The 15,225-nt window shown below is 45.4% G+C and overlaps 2 protein-coding genes across 4 annotated transcripts in view; both read left to right on the forward strand.

Moving 5' to 3' along the window:
* LOC140373760 (rho guanine nucleotide exchange factor 2-like) overlaps positions 1-8,297 on the forward strand; it is an 89,302-nt gene extending 81,005 nt beyond the window's left edge. For 2 of the 3 annotated variants that reach the window (XM_072460408.1, XM_072460406.1), the window contains exons 19-21: positions 3,280-3,333; positions 5,650-5,914; positions 8,068-8,297. In XM_072460408.1, coding sequence (XP_072316509.1) covers positions 3,280-3,333; positions 5,650-5,914; positions 8,068-8,102 — 354 coding nt within the window. In that variant the 3' untranslated portion in view covers positions 8,103-8,297. The remainder of the gene's footprint in view (positions 1-3,279; positions 3,334-5,649; positions 5,915-8,067) is intronic. The other variant, XM_072460407.1, reaches the window with a different exon arrangement.
* On the forward strand, positions 8,163-14,980 carry LOC140373759 (uncharacterized). The gene is made up of 2 exons (XM_072460405.1): positions 8,163-8,213; positions 8,294-14,980. The coding sequence occupies exon 2, from the start codon at positions 9,246-9,248 to the stop codon at positions 13,479-13,481; it is 4,236 nt and encodes a 1,411-aa protein (XP_072316506.1). The 5' UTR covers positions 8,163-8,213; positions 8,294-9,245; the 3' UTR covers positions 13,482-14,980.
* Positions 14,981-15,225: the final 245 nt, after the last annotated feature.

Raw genomic sequence — 15,225 nt, forward strand, 5'->3', positions numbered from 1 at the left:
CTGACGTTCTTGTCTTTAGCAGGACGTGTGTGCTTTTATTCTGTAGGCCTACGTTCTTGTCTTTAGCAGGACGTGTGTGCTTTTATTCTGTAGGCCTGACGTTCTTGTCTTTAGCAGGACGTGTGTGCTTTTATTCTGTAGGCCTGACGTCTTGTCTTTAGCAGGACGTGTGTGCTTTTATTCTGTAGGCCTGACGTTCTTGTCTTTTAGCAGGACGTGTGTGCTTTTATTCTGTAGGCCTGACGTTCTTGTCTTTAGCAGGACGTGTGTGCTTTTATTCTGTAGGCCTGACGTTCTTGTCTTTAGCAGGACGTGTGTGCTTTTATTCTGTAGGCCTGACGTTCTGTCTTTAGCAGGACGTGGTGTGCTTTTATTCTGTAGGCCTGACGTTCTTGTCTTTAGCAGGACGTGTGTGCTTTTATTCTGTAGGCCTGACGTTCTTGTCTTTAGCAGGACGTGTGTGCTTTTATTCTGTAGGCCTGACGTTCTTGTCTTTAGCAGGACGTGTGTGCTTTTATTCTGTAGGCCTGACGTTCTTGTCTTAGCAGGACGTGTGTGCTTTTATTCTGTAGGCCTGACGTTCTTGTCTTTAGCAGGACGTGTGTGCTTTTATTCTGTAGGCCTGACGTTCTTGTCTTTAGCAGGACGTGTGTGCTTTTATTCTGTAGGCCTGACGTTCTTGTCTTTAGCAGGACGTGTGTGCTTTTATTCTGTAGGCCTGACGTTCTTGTCTTTAGCAGGACGTGGTGCTTTTAATCTGTAGGCCTGACGTTTTCTTGTCTTTAGCAGGACGTGTGTGCTTTTATTCTGTAGGCCTGACGTTCTTGTCTTTAGCAGGACGTGTGTGCTTTTATTCTGTAGGCCTGACGTTCTTGTCTTTAGCAGGACGTGTGTGCTTTTATTCTGTAGGCCTGACGTTCTTGTCTTAGCATGGACGTGTTGCTTTTATTCTGTAGCCTGACGTTCTTGTCTTTAGCAGGACGTGTGTGCTTTTATTCTGTAGGCCTGACGTTCTTGTCTTTAGCAGGACGTGTGTGCTTTTTATTCTGTAGGCCTGACGTTCTTGTCTTTAGCAGGACGTGTGTGCTTTTATTCTGTAGGCCTGACGTTCTTGTCTTTAGCAGGACGTGTGTGCTTTTATTCTGTAGGCCTGACGTTCTTGTCTTTAGCAGGACGTGTGTGCTTTTATTCTGTAGGCCTACGTTCTTGTCTTTAGCAGGACCGTGTGTGCTTTTATTTGTAGGCCTGACGTTCTTGTCTTTAGCAGGACGTGTGTGCTTTTATTTCTGTAGGCCTGACGTTCTTGTCTTTAGCAGGACGTGTGTGCTTTTATTCTGTAGGCCTGACGTTCTTGTCTTTAGCAGGACGTGTGTGCTTTTATTCTGTAGGCCTGACGTTCTTGTCTTTAGCAGGACGTGTGTGCTTTATTCTGTAGGCCTGACGTTCTTGTCTTTAGCAGGACGTGTGTGCTTTTATTCTGTAGGCCTGACGTTCTTGTCTTTAGCAGGACGTGTGTGCTTTTATTCTGTAGGCCTGACGTTCTTGTCTTTAGCAGGACGTGTGTGCTTTTATTCTGTAGGCCTGACGTTCTTGTCTTTAGCAGACGTGTGTGCTTTTATTCTGTAGGCCTGACGTTCTTGTCTTTAGCAGGACGTGTGTGCTTTTATTCTGTAGGCCTGACGTTCTTGTCTTTAGCAGGACGTGTGTGCTTTTATTCTGAAGGCCTGACGTTCTTGTCTTTAGCAGGGACGTGTGTGCTTTTATTCTGTAGGCCTGACGTTCTTGTCTTTAGCAGGACGTGTGTGCTTTTATTCTGTAGGCCTGACGTTCTTGTCTTTAGCAGGACGTGTGTGCTTTTATTCTGTAGGCCTGACGTTCTTGTCTTTAGCAGGACGTGTGTGCTTTTATTCTGTAGGCCTGACGTTCTTGTCTTTAGCAGGACGGTGTGTGCTTTTATTCTGTAGGCCTGACGTTCTTGTCTTTAGCAGGACGTGGGCTTTATTCTGTAGGCCTGACGTTCTTGTCTTTAGCAGGACGTGTGCTTTTATTCTGTAGGCCTGACGTTCTTGTCTTTAGCAGGACGTGTTGTGCTTTTATTCTGTAGGCCTGACGTTCTTGTCTTTAGCAGGACGTGTGTGCTTTTATTCTGTAGGCCTGACGTTCTTGTCTTTAGCAGGACGTGTGTGCTTTTATTCTGTAGGCCTGACGTTCTTGTCTTTAGCAGGACGTGTGTGCTTTTATTCTGTAGGCCTGACGTTCTTGTCTTTAGCAGGACGTGTGTGCTTTTATTCTGTAGGCCTGACGTTCTTGTCTTTAGCAGGACGTGTGTGCTTTTATTCTGTAGGCCTGACGTTCTTGTCTTTAGCAGGACGTGTGTGCTTTTATTCTGTAGGGCCTGACGTTCTTGTCTTTAGCAGGACGTGTGTGCTTTTATTCTGTAGGCCTGACGTTCTTGTCTTTAGCAGGACGTGTGTGCTTTTATTCTGTAGGCCTGACGTTCTTGTCTTTAGCAGGACGTGTGTGCTTTTATCTGTAGGCCTGACGTTCTTGTCTTTAGCAGGACGTGTGTGCTTTTATTCTGTAGGCCTGACGTTCTTGTCTTTAGCAGGACGTGTGTGCTTTTATTCTGTAGGCCTGACGTTCTTGTCTTTAGCAGGACGTGTGTGCTTTTATTCTGTAGGCCTGACGTTCTTGTCTTTAGCAGGACGTGTGTGCTTTTATTCTGTAGGCCTGACGTTCTTGTCTTTAGCAGGACGTGTGTGCTTTTATTCTGTAGGCCTGACGTTCTTGTCTTTAGCAGGACGTGTGTGCTTTTATTCTGTAGGCCTGACGTTCTTGTCTTTAGCAGGACGTGTGTGCTTTTATTTGTAGGCCTGACGTTCTTGTCTTTAGCAGGACGTGTGTGCTTTTATTCTGTAGGCCTGACGTTCTTGTCTTTAGCAGGACGTGTGTGCTTTTATTCTGTAGGCCTGACGTTCTTGTCTTTAGCAGGACGTGTGTGCTTTTATTCTGTAGGCCTGACGTTCTTGTCTTTAGCAGGAGTGACTGTGTGCTTTTATTCTGTAGGCCTGACGTTCTTGTCTTTAGCAGACGTGTGTGCTTTTATTCTGTAGGCCTGACGTTCTTGTCTTTTCTAGCAGGAGTGTGTGCTTTTATTCTGTAGGCTGACGTTCTTGTCTTTAGCAGGACGTGTGTGCTTTTATTCTGTAGGCCTGACGTTCTTGTCTTTAGCAGGACGTGTGTGCTTTTATTCTGTAGGCCTGACGTTCTTGTCTTTAGCAGGACGTGTGTCAGCGTCTCGTCGCTCTGAGTTCACAGCTTCACGCGCTGCAGGTAAAAACACACTTTATATTCAGAATATTTCTCTATATAGTATAAGTATATATTGTAAGTATATAGTGTAAGTATATAGTATAAGTATAAGTATATAGTGTAAGTATATAGTGTAAGTATATAGTGTAAGTATATAGTATAAGTACATAGTATAAGTATAGTATAAGTATATAGTATAAGTATATAGTATAAGTATAGTATAAGTACATAGTATAAGTATAGTATAAGTATATAGTATAAGTATATAGTATAAGTACATAGTATAAGTATAGTATAAGTACATAGTATAAGTATAGTATAAGTATATAGTATAAGTATATAGTGTAAGTATATAGTGTGAGTATAGTATAAGTACATAGTATAAGTATAGTATAAGTATATAGTATAAGTATAGTATAAGTATATAGTATAAGTATATAGTGTAAGTATATAGTATAAGTATATAGTGTAAGTATATAGTATAAGTATATAGTGTAAGTATATAGTGTGAGTATAGTATAAGTACATAGTATAAGTATATAGTATAAGTATATAGTATAAGTATATAGTGTAAGTATATAGTGTGAGTATAGTATAAGTACATAGTATAAGTATATAGTATAAGTATATAGTATAAGTATATAGTGTAAGTATATAGTATAAGTATATAGTGTAAGTATATAGTATAAGTATATAGTGTAAGTATATAGTGTAAGTATATAGTGTAAGTATATAGTGTAAGTATATAGTGTAAGTATATAGTATAAGTATATAGTATAAGTATATAGTATAAGTATATAGTGTAAGTATATAGTGTAAGTATATAGTATAAGTATATAGTATAAGTATATAGTATAAGTATATAGTATAAGTACATAGTATAAGTATATAGTATAAGTATAGTATAAGTATATAGTATAAGTATATAGTATAAGTATAGTATAAGTATATAGTATAAGTATATAGTATAAGTATATAGTATAAGTATAGTATAAGTATATAGTATAAGTATATAGTATAAGTATAGTATAAGTATATAGTATAAGTATATAGTATAAGTATATAGTATAAGTATATAGTATAAGTATATAGTATAAGTATATAGTATAAGTATAGTATAAGTATATAGTATAAGTATATAGTATAAGTACATAGTATAAGTAAAGTATAAGTATATAGTATAAGTATATAGTATAAGTATAGTATAAGTACATAGTATAAGTATAGTATAAGTATATAGTATAAGTATATAGTATAAGTATAGTATAAGTACATAGTATAAGTATAGTATAAGTATATAGTATAAGTATATAGTATAAATATAGTATAAGTACATAGTATAAGTATAGTATAAGTATATAGTATAAGTATAGTATAAGTACATAGTATAAGTATAGTATAAGTATATAGTATAAGTATATAGTATAAGTATAGTATAAGTATATAGTATAAGTATATAGTATAAGTATATAGTATAAGTATAGTATAAGTATAGTATAAGTATATAGTATAAGTATATAGTATAAGTATAGTATAAGTACATAGTATAAGTATAGTATAAGTATATAGTATAAGTATATAGTATAAGTATAGTATAAGTACATAGTATAAGTATAGTATAAGTATATAGTATAAGTATAGTATAAGTACATAGTATAAGTATAGTATAAGTATATAGTATAAGTATATAGTATAAGTATATAGTATAAGTATAGTATAAGTATATAGTATAAGTATATAGTATAAGTATAGTATAAGTACATAGTATAAGTATAGTATAAGTACATAGTATAAGTATAGTATAAGTATATAGTATAAGTATATAGTATAAGTATAGTATAAGTATATAGTATAAGTATAGTATAAGTATATAGTATAAGTATATAGTATAAGTATAGTATAAGTATATAGTATAAGTATATAGTATAAGTATAGTATAAGTATATAGTATAAGTACATAGTATAAGTATAGTATAAGTATATAGTATAAGTATATAGTATAAGTATAGTATAAGTACATAGTATAAGTATAGTATAAGTATAGTATAAGTATATAGTATAAGTACATAGTATAAGTATAGTATAAGTATATAGTATAAGTATAGTATAAGTATATAGTATAAGTATATAGTATAAGTATAGTATAAGTATATAGTATAAGTATATAGTATAAGTATAGTATAAGTATATAGTATAAGTATATAGTATAAGTATAGTATAAGTATATAGTATAAGTATATAGTATAAGTATAGTATAAGTATATAGTATAAGTATATAGTATAAGTATAGTATAAGTATGTTAGTTAAACCTCTTCACATTTGTGCCCCGCCCCCAGGCTGCTGTCATACGTCAGGATTCGCTCCTGGAGCTGTCCATCAGGTTAGGTCCCACCCCCCAGAGTGCAGGGGTGGGGCAGGACGGGGAGGCGGGCCTTCTGCGTCGCCAAGTGACGCTCCTTCAACAGGAGGTGACGCGGCTTCACGCTCTCGTCCCATTGGCCGAGCTGAAGCGCCACGCTCGTGCTCCATTGGCCGATCAGGAGGAGGACGCTGTGGATGCGACCAATGAGAACGCGTCGCAGCGATCGGACAGTCCCAGAGGTACTATTATTAGGCCTGAGCGCCACAAGCTGCGAGAGGCCTATTAATCTCGTAAGGCCGTCCGAAGCGCTCGCCCACTTCCAAACACTCACTAACACACTCCTCCACTCACGCACGCCCCGTGCAGACTAATTAGTAATAGGAAAATGGAACATTACCGTTGTAAACGGGCGAAGCCCGTGCAAAAGTGTGCACTAAACGAGCACTTTACATTTGCCCTAAGCAGCTCACGGATACGTTCCATCTCTTGCATGTTCCGTTCATATAAACATGTGATGCAAAAATGTAACATTATTACTGTTTAGAGGGCCAAAAACACAAAGTGGGCGGAGCCCACTCAAAATTAACGAAAGTACCCGTCAGTGACCAGGGACCCACACCATGAGGTAGGAAAGCGCGAGTGCTTTCCGAAAATGTATAGTTTATGATATTTGAAAAATGGGAAACATTGTTTTCGCATCGGAATATTCTTCTTCTTTCTTCTTCTTTCTTCTCAGGACCAACCCCCCTATTTTTCACCCAGTGACATTGACGAAAAGTCACAAAAATGTTCACACCTTTAAAAATTGTGCCTCTACATTTTGGCTATTTCCCTTTTCTAAAATAAAAAAAATGTGCGCGTCAGCGCCCCCAAATGTACCAAAAATGCATTGAGAGATGGGAAATGACCCAAAAAAAATCTGATGTAGAATCATGAAATTTGGCGCAGAGGTAGATGGTGACAAGAGAAGTAAAAAATATTATTACGGCAACGCCGTCCGCCCAACCAAATGTCGGCCATATTGGTTCAAAAATGGCTAAGCATGACTCTGGAGTTTTTCCAAACGTGGTACTTTTATGAACTCCTCTCAGGGCGTTGGCCCTAAAAAGCTGAAATTTGGTGAAAATGCTACTGAGGAGTGGGACATCAAAAGTTATTCAAATGACATTGACCCTGTCACGGTCTCTGTGCGGCGAAGCAGAAAACTGTAGCAAGAATTTCTGAAATCTCCCAAATTTAACATTTCTGCCGTTTGCGCAGATAAAGTCTGAATTGCGTCAAATTAGAACCAGTTGTTAAACTCTTTGCCCTAAACCTACTTGAAGTGAAATACATGAATGTGGCGCCACAGCGCCCCCTGCAGGTTTTATATGGAGGTTTAATGTTTAGTTTTGAGACATTTTACGAAATTTGACACACAATTCAATTATGGCATCTCCATCAAAATCGTCGCTCAGACTCATGTCGTAATTGTGATGTCGTTGCCGTAGCGATGACATAAACCTTCCATGTTATTCCAATGGGGAAATCACCAGAACATGTTTACACTTTAGACTTTCACAAACTCCTCCCCCTCAGGGCGTTAGACATATGAACCTGATGAAATGTGGTGAGACTCATCTTCAGGACCGTCAAAGTTAAACACATTTTTATTCTAAGAGTCACGGTGTCTGTGGGACAAAGAATTCAAAATAAAATGTCTTTTTCATGTAAAACAAAGTGAATCACAGATTCAGCAGTCGATGTAATACAAGGACAATTGGGGCGCGTTAGCCACGCCCCCTCCTCGTGCGGCGTGGCGAGGGCCGATCATTGCCGCTTGCGGCTATATTTATATTATTAATGTTCTATATCGGAGTCACCACAGGAACCACCGGAACCACAGGAACCACCGGAACCACAGGGACCACAGGAACCATAGGAACCACCGGAACCACCGGAACCACAGGAACCACAGGAACCACAGGAACCACAAGAACCATAGGAACCACAAGAACCACAAGAACCATAAGAACCACAGTAACCACAGGAACCACCGGAACCACATAAACCACAGGAACCACCGGAACCACAGGAACCACAGGAACCACAAGAACCACAGGAACCACCGGAACCACAAGAACCACAAGAACCACAGGAACCACAGGAACCACAGGAACCACAAGAACCACAGGAACCACCGGAACCACAAGAACCACAAGAACCACAGGAACCACAAGAACCACAGGAACCATAAGAACCACAAGAACCACAGGAACCACCCGTCATCCTCCACCCGCCATCCTCCACTCGCCATCCTCCACTCTGCTGACCCGGGTGTCACATCGGTCACAAACGGCGCTTCACTCGTTCATAGCTGTAACTAAACATGTTTAATGCTTGTGTTTCACAGATCTCCAGGACATTCCTGAAGAGAGCGAGACCTGACCACTCCTGAGGTCACCTGAGGTCACATGACCACTCCTGAGGTCACTTGAGGTCACATGACCACTCCTGAGGTCACCTGAGGTCACATGACCACTCCTGAGGTCACTTGAGGTCACATGACCACTCCTGAAGTCACCTGAGGTCACATGACCACTCTTGAGGTCACCTGAGGTCACCTCGGGCCAACTCAGGTCACCAGGATGAACTGTAATCAACTGTGGACTCATTTCCAGTTTTGTTATTTACTGTTAAATTACTTGTTCTGGACCTGTTCTGGACTTGTTCTGGACCTGTTCTGAACTTGTTCTGGACCTGCTCTGGACTTGTTCTGAACCTGTTCTGGACCTTTTCTGGACTTGTTCTGGACCTGTTCTGCACTTGTTCTGGACCTTTTCTGGACTTGTTCTGGACCTGTTCTGGACTTGTTCTGGACCTGCTCTGGACTTGTTCTGGACCTGTTCTGGACTTGTTCTGGACCTGTTCTGAACTTGTTCTGGACCTGTTCTGGACTTGTTCTGGACCTGTTCTGAACTTGTTCTGGACCTGTTCTGGACTTGTTCTGGACCTGTTCTGAACTTGTTCTGGACCTGTTCTGGACTTGTTCTGGACTTGTTCTGGACCTGTTCTGAACTTGTTCTGGACTTGCTCTGGACTTGTTCTGAACCTGTTCTGGACCTTTTCTGGACTTGTTCTGGACCTGTTCTGCACTTGTTCTGGACCTTTTCTGGACTTGTTCTGGATTTTTTTCTGGACCTGTTCTGGACTTGTTCTGGACTTGTTCTGGACTTGTTCTGGACCTGTTCTGGACCTGCTCTGGACTTGTTCTGGATCGGCTCTTGACCTGCTCCGGAGCGGCTCCGGACCGGCTCTGGACCGGCTCTGGACAGATTTGAAAGTTCGAAGAATGAATAATAAATCGGTTCCAGTTTTGTCTCGAGTAGAAAAAGGACATAAAAGAGAAAAAAGGATAAAAACAGATGTTGGACATGAACGAGCTACAAAAGATTTAAAATCTCAGATGAATCATTTCGTTTGTACTTTTATGGATTTTATATAGTTTTAATATCAGTTATTGGCCACAAAGGCCCTCATTATGGGCCCTCATTATGGGCCCTTGTAGTGCGTTCAGACCGCGGTGTCAAAATGGTGGCTCCAGCTTGTGAGGCTTTGGACTCTCCTCTGGACGCTCCTCTGGACTCTCCTCTGGACTCTCCTCTGGACTCTCCTCTGGACGCTCCTCTGGACGCTCCTCTGGACTCTCCTCTGGACGCTCCTCTGGACGTTCCTCTGGACTCTCCTCTGGACTCTCCTCTGGACGCTCCTCTGGACGCTCCTCTGGACGTTCCTCTGGACTCTCCTCTGGACGCTCCTCTGGACTCTCCTCTGGACGTTCCTCTGGACTCTCCTCTGGACGCTCCTCTGGACTCTCCTCTGGACGCTCCTCTGGACGCTCCTCTGGACTCTCCTCTGGACGCTCCTCTGGACGTTCCTCTGGACGCTCCTCTGGACGCTCCTCTGGACGTTCCTCTGGACGCTCCTCTGGACGCTCCTCTGGACTCTCCTCTGGACGCTCCTCTGGACTCTCCTCTGGACGTTCCTCTGGACGCTCCTCTGGACTCTCCTCTGGACGCTCCTCTGGACTCTCCTCTGGACGCTCCTCTGGACGCTCCTCTGGACTTTCCTCTGGACGTTCCTCTGGACTCTCCTCTGGACGCTCCTCTGGACGTTCCTCTGGACTCTCCTCTGGACGCTCCTCTGGACTCTCCTCTGGACGCTCGTCTGGACGCTCCTCTGGACGTTCCTCTGGACTCTCCTCTGGACTCTCCTCTGGACGTTCCTCTGGACTCTCCTCTGGACTCTCCTCTGGACGCTCCTCTGGACGCTCCTCTGGACTCTCCTCTGGACGTTCCTCTGGACTCTCCTCTAGACGCTCCTCTGGACTCTCCTCTGGACGTTCCTCTGGACTCTCCTCTGGACGTTCCTCTGGACGTTCCTCTGGACGTTCCTCTGGACGTTCCTCTGGACTCTCCTCTGGACGCTCCTCTGGACTCTCCTCTGGACGCTCCTCTGGACTCTCCTCTGGACGCTCCTCTGGACTCTCCTCTGGACGTTCCTCTGGACGTTCCTCTGGACGTTCCTCTGGACGCTCCTCTGGACGTTCCTCTGGACTCTCCTCTGGACTCTCCTCTGGACTCTCCTCTGGACGTTCCTCTGGACTCTCCTCTGGACTCTCCTCTGGACACTCCTCTGGACGTTCCTCTGGACGTTCCTCTGGACTCTCCTCTGGACACTCCTCTGGATGTTCCTCTGGACTCTCCTCTGGACGTTCCTCTGGACTCTCCTCTGGACGTTCCTCTGGACTCTCCTCTGGACACTCCTCTGGACGTTCCTCTGGACTCTCCTCTGGACGTTCCTCTGGACACTCCTCTGGACGTTCCTCTGGATGTTCCTCTGGACTCTCCTCTGGACTCTCCTCTGGACGTTCCTCTGGACACTCCTCTGGACGTTCCTCTGGACGTTCCTCTGGACTCTCCTCTGGACGTTCCTCTGGACTCTCCTCTGGACACTCCTCTGGACGTTCCTCTGGACGTTCCTCTGGACTCTCCTCTGGACGTTCCTCTGGACTCTCCTCTGGACACTCCTCTGGATGTTCCTCTGGACTCTCCTCTGGACGTTCCTCTGGACTCTCCTCTGGACGTTCCTCTGGATGTTCCTCTGGACTCTCCTCTGGACGTTCCTCTGGACTCTCCTCTGGACGTTCCTCTGGACTATCCTCTGGACACTCCTCTGGACGTTCCTCTGGACTCTCCTCTGGACTCTCCTCTGGACGTTCCTCTGGACTCTCCTCTGGACACTCCTCTGGACGTTCCTATGGACGTTCCTCTGGACGTTCCTCTGGTTGTTCCTCTGGACGTTCCTCTGGACTCTCCTCTGGACGTTCCTCTGGACTCTCCTCTGGACGTTCCTCTGGACTCTCCTCTGGACGTTCCTATGGACGTTCCTCTGGACTCTCCTCTGGACGTTCCTCTGGACTCTCCTCTGGATGTTCCTCTGGACTCTCCTCTGGATGTTCCTCTGGACTCTCCTCTGGACTCTCCTCTGGACGTTCCTCTGGACTCTCCTCTTGGCCCCTCCTCTGGACGTTCCTCTGGACGTTCCTCTGGACTCTCCTCTGGACTCTCCTCTGGACACTCCTCTGGATGTTCCTCTGGACTCTCCTCTGGACGTTCCTCTGGACTCTCCTCTGGACACTCCTCTGGATGTTCCTCTGGACGTTCCTCTGGATGTTCCTCTGGACTCTCCTCTGGACGTTCCTCTGGACTCTCCTCTGGACACTCCTCTGGACGTTCCTCTGGACTCTCCTCTGGACGTTCCTCTGGACACTCCTCTGGACGTTCCTCTGGACACTCCTCTGGACGTTCCTCTGGACTCCTCTGGACTCTCCTCTGGATGTTCCTCTGGACTCTCCTCTGGACGTTCCTCTGGACTCTCCTCTGGACACTCCTCTGGACGTTCCTCTGGACTCTCCTCTGGACGTTCCTCTGGACACTCCTCTGGACGTTCCTCTGGACTCTCCTCTGGACGTTCCTATGGACGTTCCTCTGGACTCTTCTCTGGACTCTCCTCTGGACGTTCCTCTGGTTGTTCCTCTGGACTCTCCTCTGGACGTTCCCCTGGACTCTCCTCTGGACGTTCCTCTGGACTCTCCTCAGGACACTCCTCTGGACGTTCCTCTGGACTCTCCTCTGGACGTTCCTCTGGACTCTCCTCTGGATGTTCCTCTGGACTCTCCTCTGGACTCTCCTTTGGACTCTCCTCTGGACGTTCCTCTGGACTCTCCTCTGGACTCTCCTCTGGACTCTCCTCTGGACGTTCCTCTGGACTCTCCTCTGGACTCTCCTCTGGACGTTCCTCTGGACTCTCCTCTGGACGTTCCTCTGGACGTTCCTCTGGACTCTCCTCTGGACGTTCCTCTGGACTCTCCTCTTGACACTCCTCTGGATGTTCCTCTGGACTCTCCTCTGGACGTTCCTCTGGACTCTCCTCTGGACACTCCTCTGGATGTTCCTCTGGACGTTCCTCTGGATGTTCCTCTGGACTCTCCTCTGGACGTTCCTCTGGACTCTCCTCTGGACTCTCCTCTGGATGTTCCTCTGGACTCTCCTCTGGACGTTCCTCTGGACTCTCCTCTGGACGTTCCTCTGGACTCTCCTCTGGACACTCCTCTGGACGTTCCTCTGGACTCTCCTCTGGACACTCCTCTGGATGTTCCTCTGGACGTTCCTCTGGATGTTCCTCTGGACTCTCCTCTGGACGTTCCTCTGGACTCTCCTCTGGACACTCCTCTGGACGTTCCTCTGGACTCTCCTCTGGATGTTCCTCTGGATGTTCCTCTGGACTCTCCTCTGGACACTCCTCTGGACGTTCCTCTGGACTCTCCTCTGGATGTTCCTCTGGACTCCTCTGGACTCTCCTCTGGATGTTCCTCTGGACTTTCCTCTGGACGTTCCTCTGGACTCTCCTCTGGATGTTCCTCTGGACTCTCCTCTGGACGTTCCTCTGGACTCTCCTCTGGATGTTCCTCTGGACTCCTCTGGACTCTCCTCTGGATGTTCCTCTGGACTCTCCTCTGGACGTTCCTCTGGACTCTCCTCTGGATGTTCCTCTGGACTCCTCTGGACTCTCCTCTGGATGTTCCTCTGGACTTTCCTCTGGACGTTCCTCTGGACTTTCCTCTGGATGTTCCTCTGGACTCTCCTCTGGACGTTCCTCTGGATGTTCCTCTGGACTCCTCTGGACTCTCCTCTGGATGTTCCTCTGGACTCTCCTCTGGACGTTCCTCTGGACTCTCCTCTGGACTCTCCTCTGGACGTTCCTCTGGACTCTCCTCTGGACGTTCCTCTGGACGTTCCTCTGGACTCTCCTCTGGACGTTCCTCTGGACTCTCCTCTTGACACTCCTCTGGATGTTCCTCTGGACTCTCCTCTGGACGTTCCTCTGGACTCTCCTCTGGACACTCCTCTGGATGTTCCTCTGGACGTTCCTCTGGATGTTCCTCTGGACTCTCCTCTGGACGTTCCTCTGGACTCTCCTCTGGATGTTCCTCTGGACTCTCCTCTGGACGTTCCTCTGGACTCTCCTCTGGACGTTCCTCTGGACTCTCCTCTGGACACTCCTCTGGATGTTCCTCTGGACTCTCCTCTGGACGTTCCTCTGGACTCCCCTCTGGACGTTCCTCTGGACGTTCCTCTGGCCTCTCCTCTGGACGTTCCTCTGGACACTCCTCTGGACGTTCCTCTGGACTCTCCTCTGGACCTTCTTCTGGACATTCCTCTTGCTTACAGGGTTAGCGACTGCTGCTCTAGAGGAAGCTCCTGATTGGTTGATGTGTCGCTTGTGCGATGCTGGGCGGGGCCTTCATGTGACCTCAATGACCTCAGTCTGGACCGTAACAGTGACCCTCATTCTACTGATGTGAAACCAAAAACACTTCATTGGACCTGGTCTCAACCCTCTGGACGTCAGGTTTCTGCAGGAAGGGCGGGGCCTATAGGCGGGGGCGGGGCATCTGTTTGGTCTCACTCTGGACCCTCTTGTCTGTCAATGAGACTCTGGTTTGAATCTTCTTTAGCTGTAACCACGGCAACACATAAAGAAAGACATTGTAATATCAGGAAACTTGAACTTGTAAAAGAAATAGTATCAGTCTGAAGCTGGTCTGAGCTGGAGCTAATGCTGCAGCTAATGCTGGAGCTAATGCTGCAGCTAATGCTGGAGCTAGGGCTGGAGCTAATGCTGCAGCTAATGCTGGAGCTAGGGCTGGAGCTAATGCTGCAGCTAATGCTGGAGCTAGGGCTGCAGCTAATGCTGGAGCTAGGGCTGGAGCTAATGCTGCAGCTAATGCTGGAGCTAATGCTGGAGCTAGGGCTGCAGCTAATGCTGGAGCTAGGGCTGGAGCTAATGCTGCAGCTAATGCTGGAGCTAATGCTGCAGCTAATGCTGGAGCTAGGGCTGCAGCTAATGCTGGAGCTAGGGCTGGAGCTAATGCTGCAGCTAATGCTGGAGCTAATGCTGCAGCTAATGCTGGAGCTAATGCTGGAGCTAATGCTGGAGCTAGGGCTGGAGCTAATGCTGCAGCTAATGCTGGAGCTAATGCTGCAGCTAATGCTGGAGCTAGGGCTGGAGCTAATGCTGCAGCTAATGCTGGAGCTAATGCTGCAGCTAATGTTGGAGCTAGGGCTGGAGCTAATGCTGCAGCTAATGCTGGAGCTAATGCTGCAGCTAATGCTGGAGCTAGGGCTGGAGCTAATGCTGCAGCTAATGCTGGAGCTAGGGCTGGAGCTAATGCTGCAGCTAATGCTGGAGCTAATGCTGCAGCTAATGCTGGAGCTAGGGCTGGAGCTAATGCTGCAGCTAATGCTGGAGCTAGGGCTGGAGCTAATGCTAATTGTGCGTTTCCAATCCTCTTCAGATGTTTGAACACGCTTCATCTCGGGCGCTTCTTTAGAATCCGTCTGAACACTTTAATATCAATAGCACTTGTGTTATTTCTTCTTTGTTCCTTATGCTAATGCTAATGCTAACACTGAGGAGACAGGAACGCAGCATAAGGCTTTTTTACAACTTTAATTTAAATGAAAATATGAAGAACATTTCAAAATGAAGGTGACAGTGGAATGTTTTAATCTTTAAACTCTGCTGTAGAGTGCACGTGAGGGCGTGGCACGTGAGGGCGTGGCATGTGTAGACTGAATCATGTGTGTTGCATGTGTTCATATGTTTATGGTGCTGTTTGAGTAGAATTGATCATGTGATATATTTTATAAAGTTCTTCAAGTTAAAATGTTTTTTATGCAAAAATAAAAGTGTCCTTAAAATCTGCTCCAGTCGTTTCTTCTCCTTTAGTTTCTCTTTCATTTATCGTGTATTTCCTGAATCTCATTTGAGCACATTCTTCTCTGGCTCCTGTTTTTATGTGATTTTAAATGTGTTCAAGAGTCTCTCTTTATGGACTTGAACTTTAACACGTCAAATCAACAACATCAGCAGCTTTTTACATCTAAAAACATCAAAACTATAGTGTCAAAACCAGATTTAGAGCGATTTATCCATGTGTTTGTCT

The sequence above is a fragment of the Eucyclogobius newberryi genome, unplaced genomic scaffold (genome assembly GCF_026437365.1).
Source record: "Eucyclogobius newberryi isolate DKJ021-1_F unplaced genomic scaffold, fEucNew1.0.hap1 SCAF_3, whole genome shotgun sequence".
Classification (NCBI taxonomy): domain Eukaryota; kingdom Metazoa; phylum Chordata; class Actinopteri; order Gobiiformes; family Gobiidae; genus Eucyclogobius; species Eucyclogobius newberryi.

Coding starts and splice junctions, on each gene's coding strand:
- LOC140373759 (XM_072460405.1), top strand. CDS start 9,246: ATGGTGGCTCCAGCTTGTGAGGCTTTGGACTCTCCTCTGGACGCTCCT.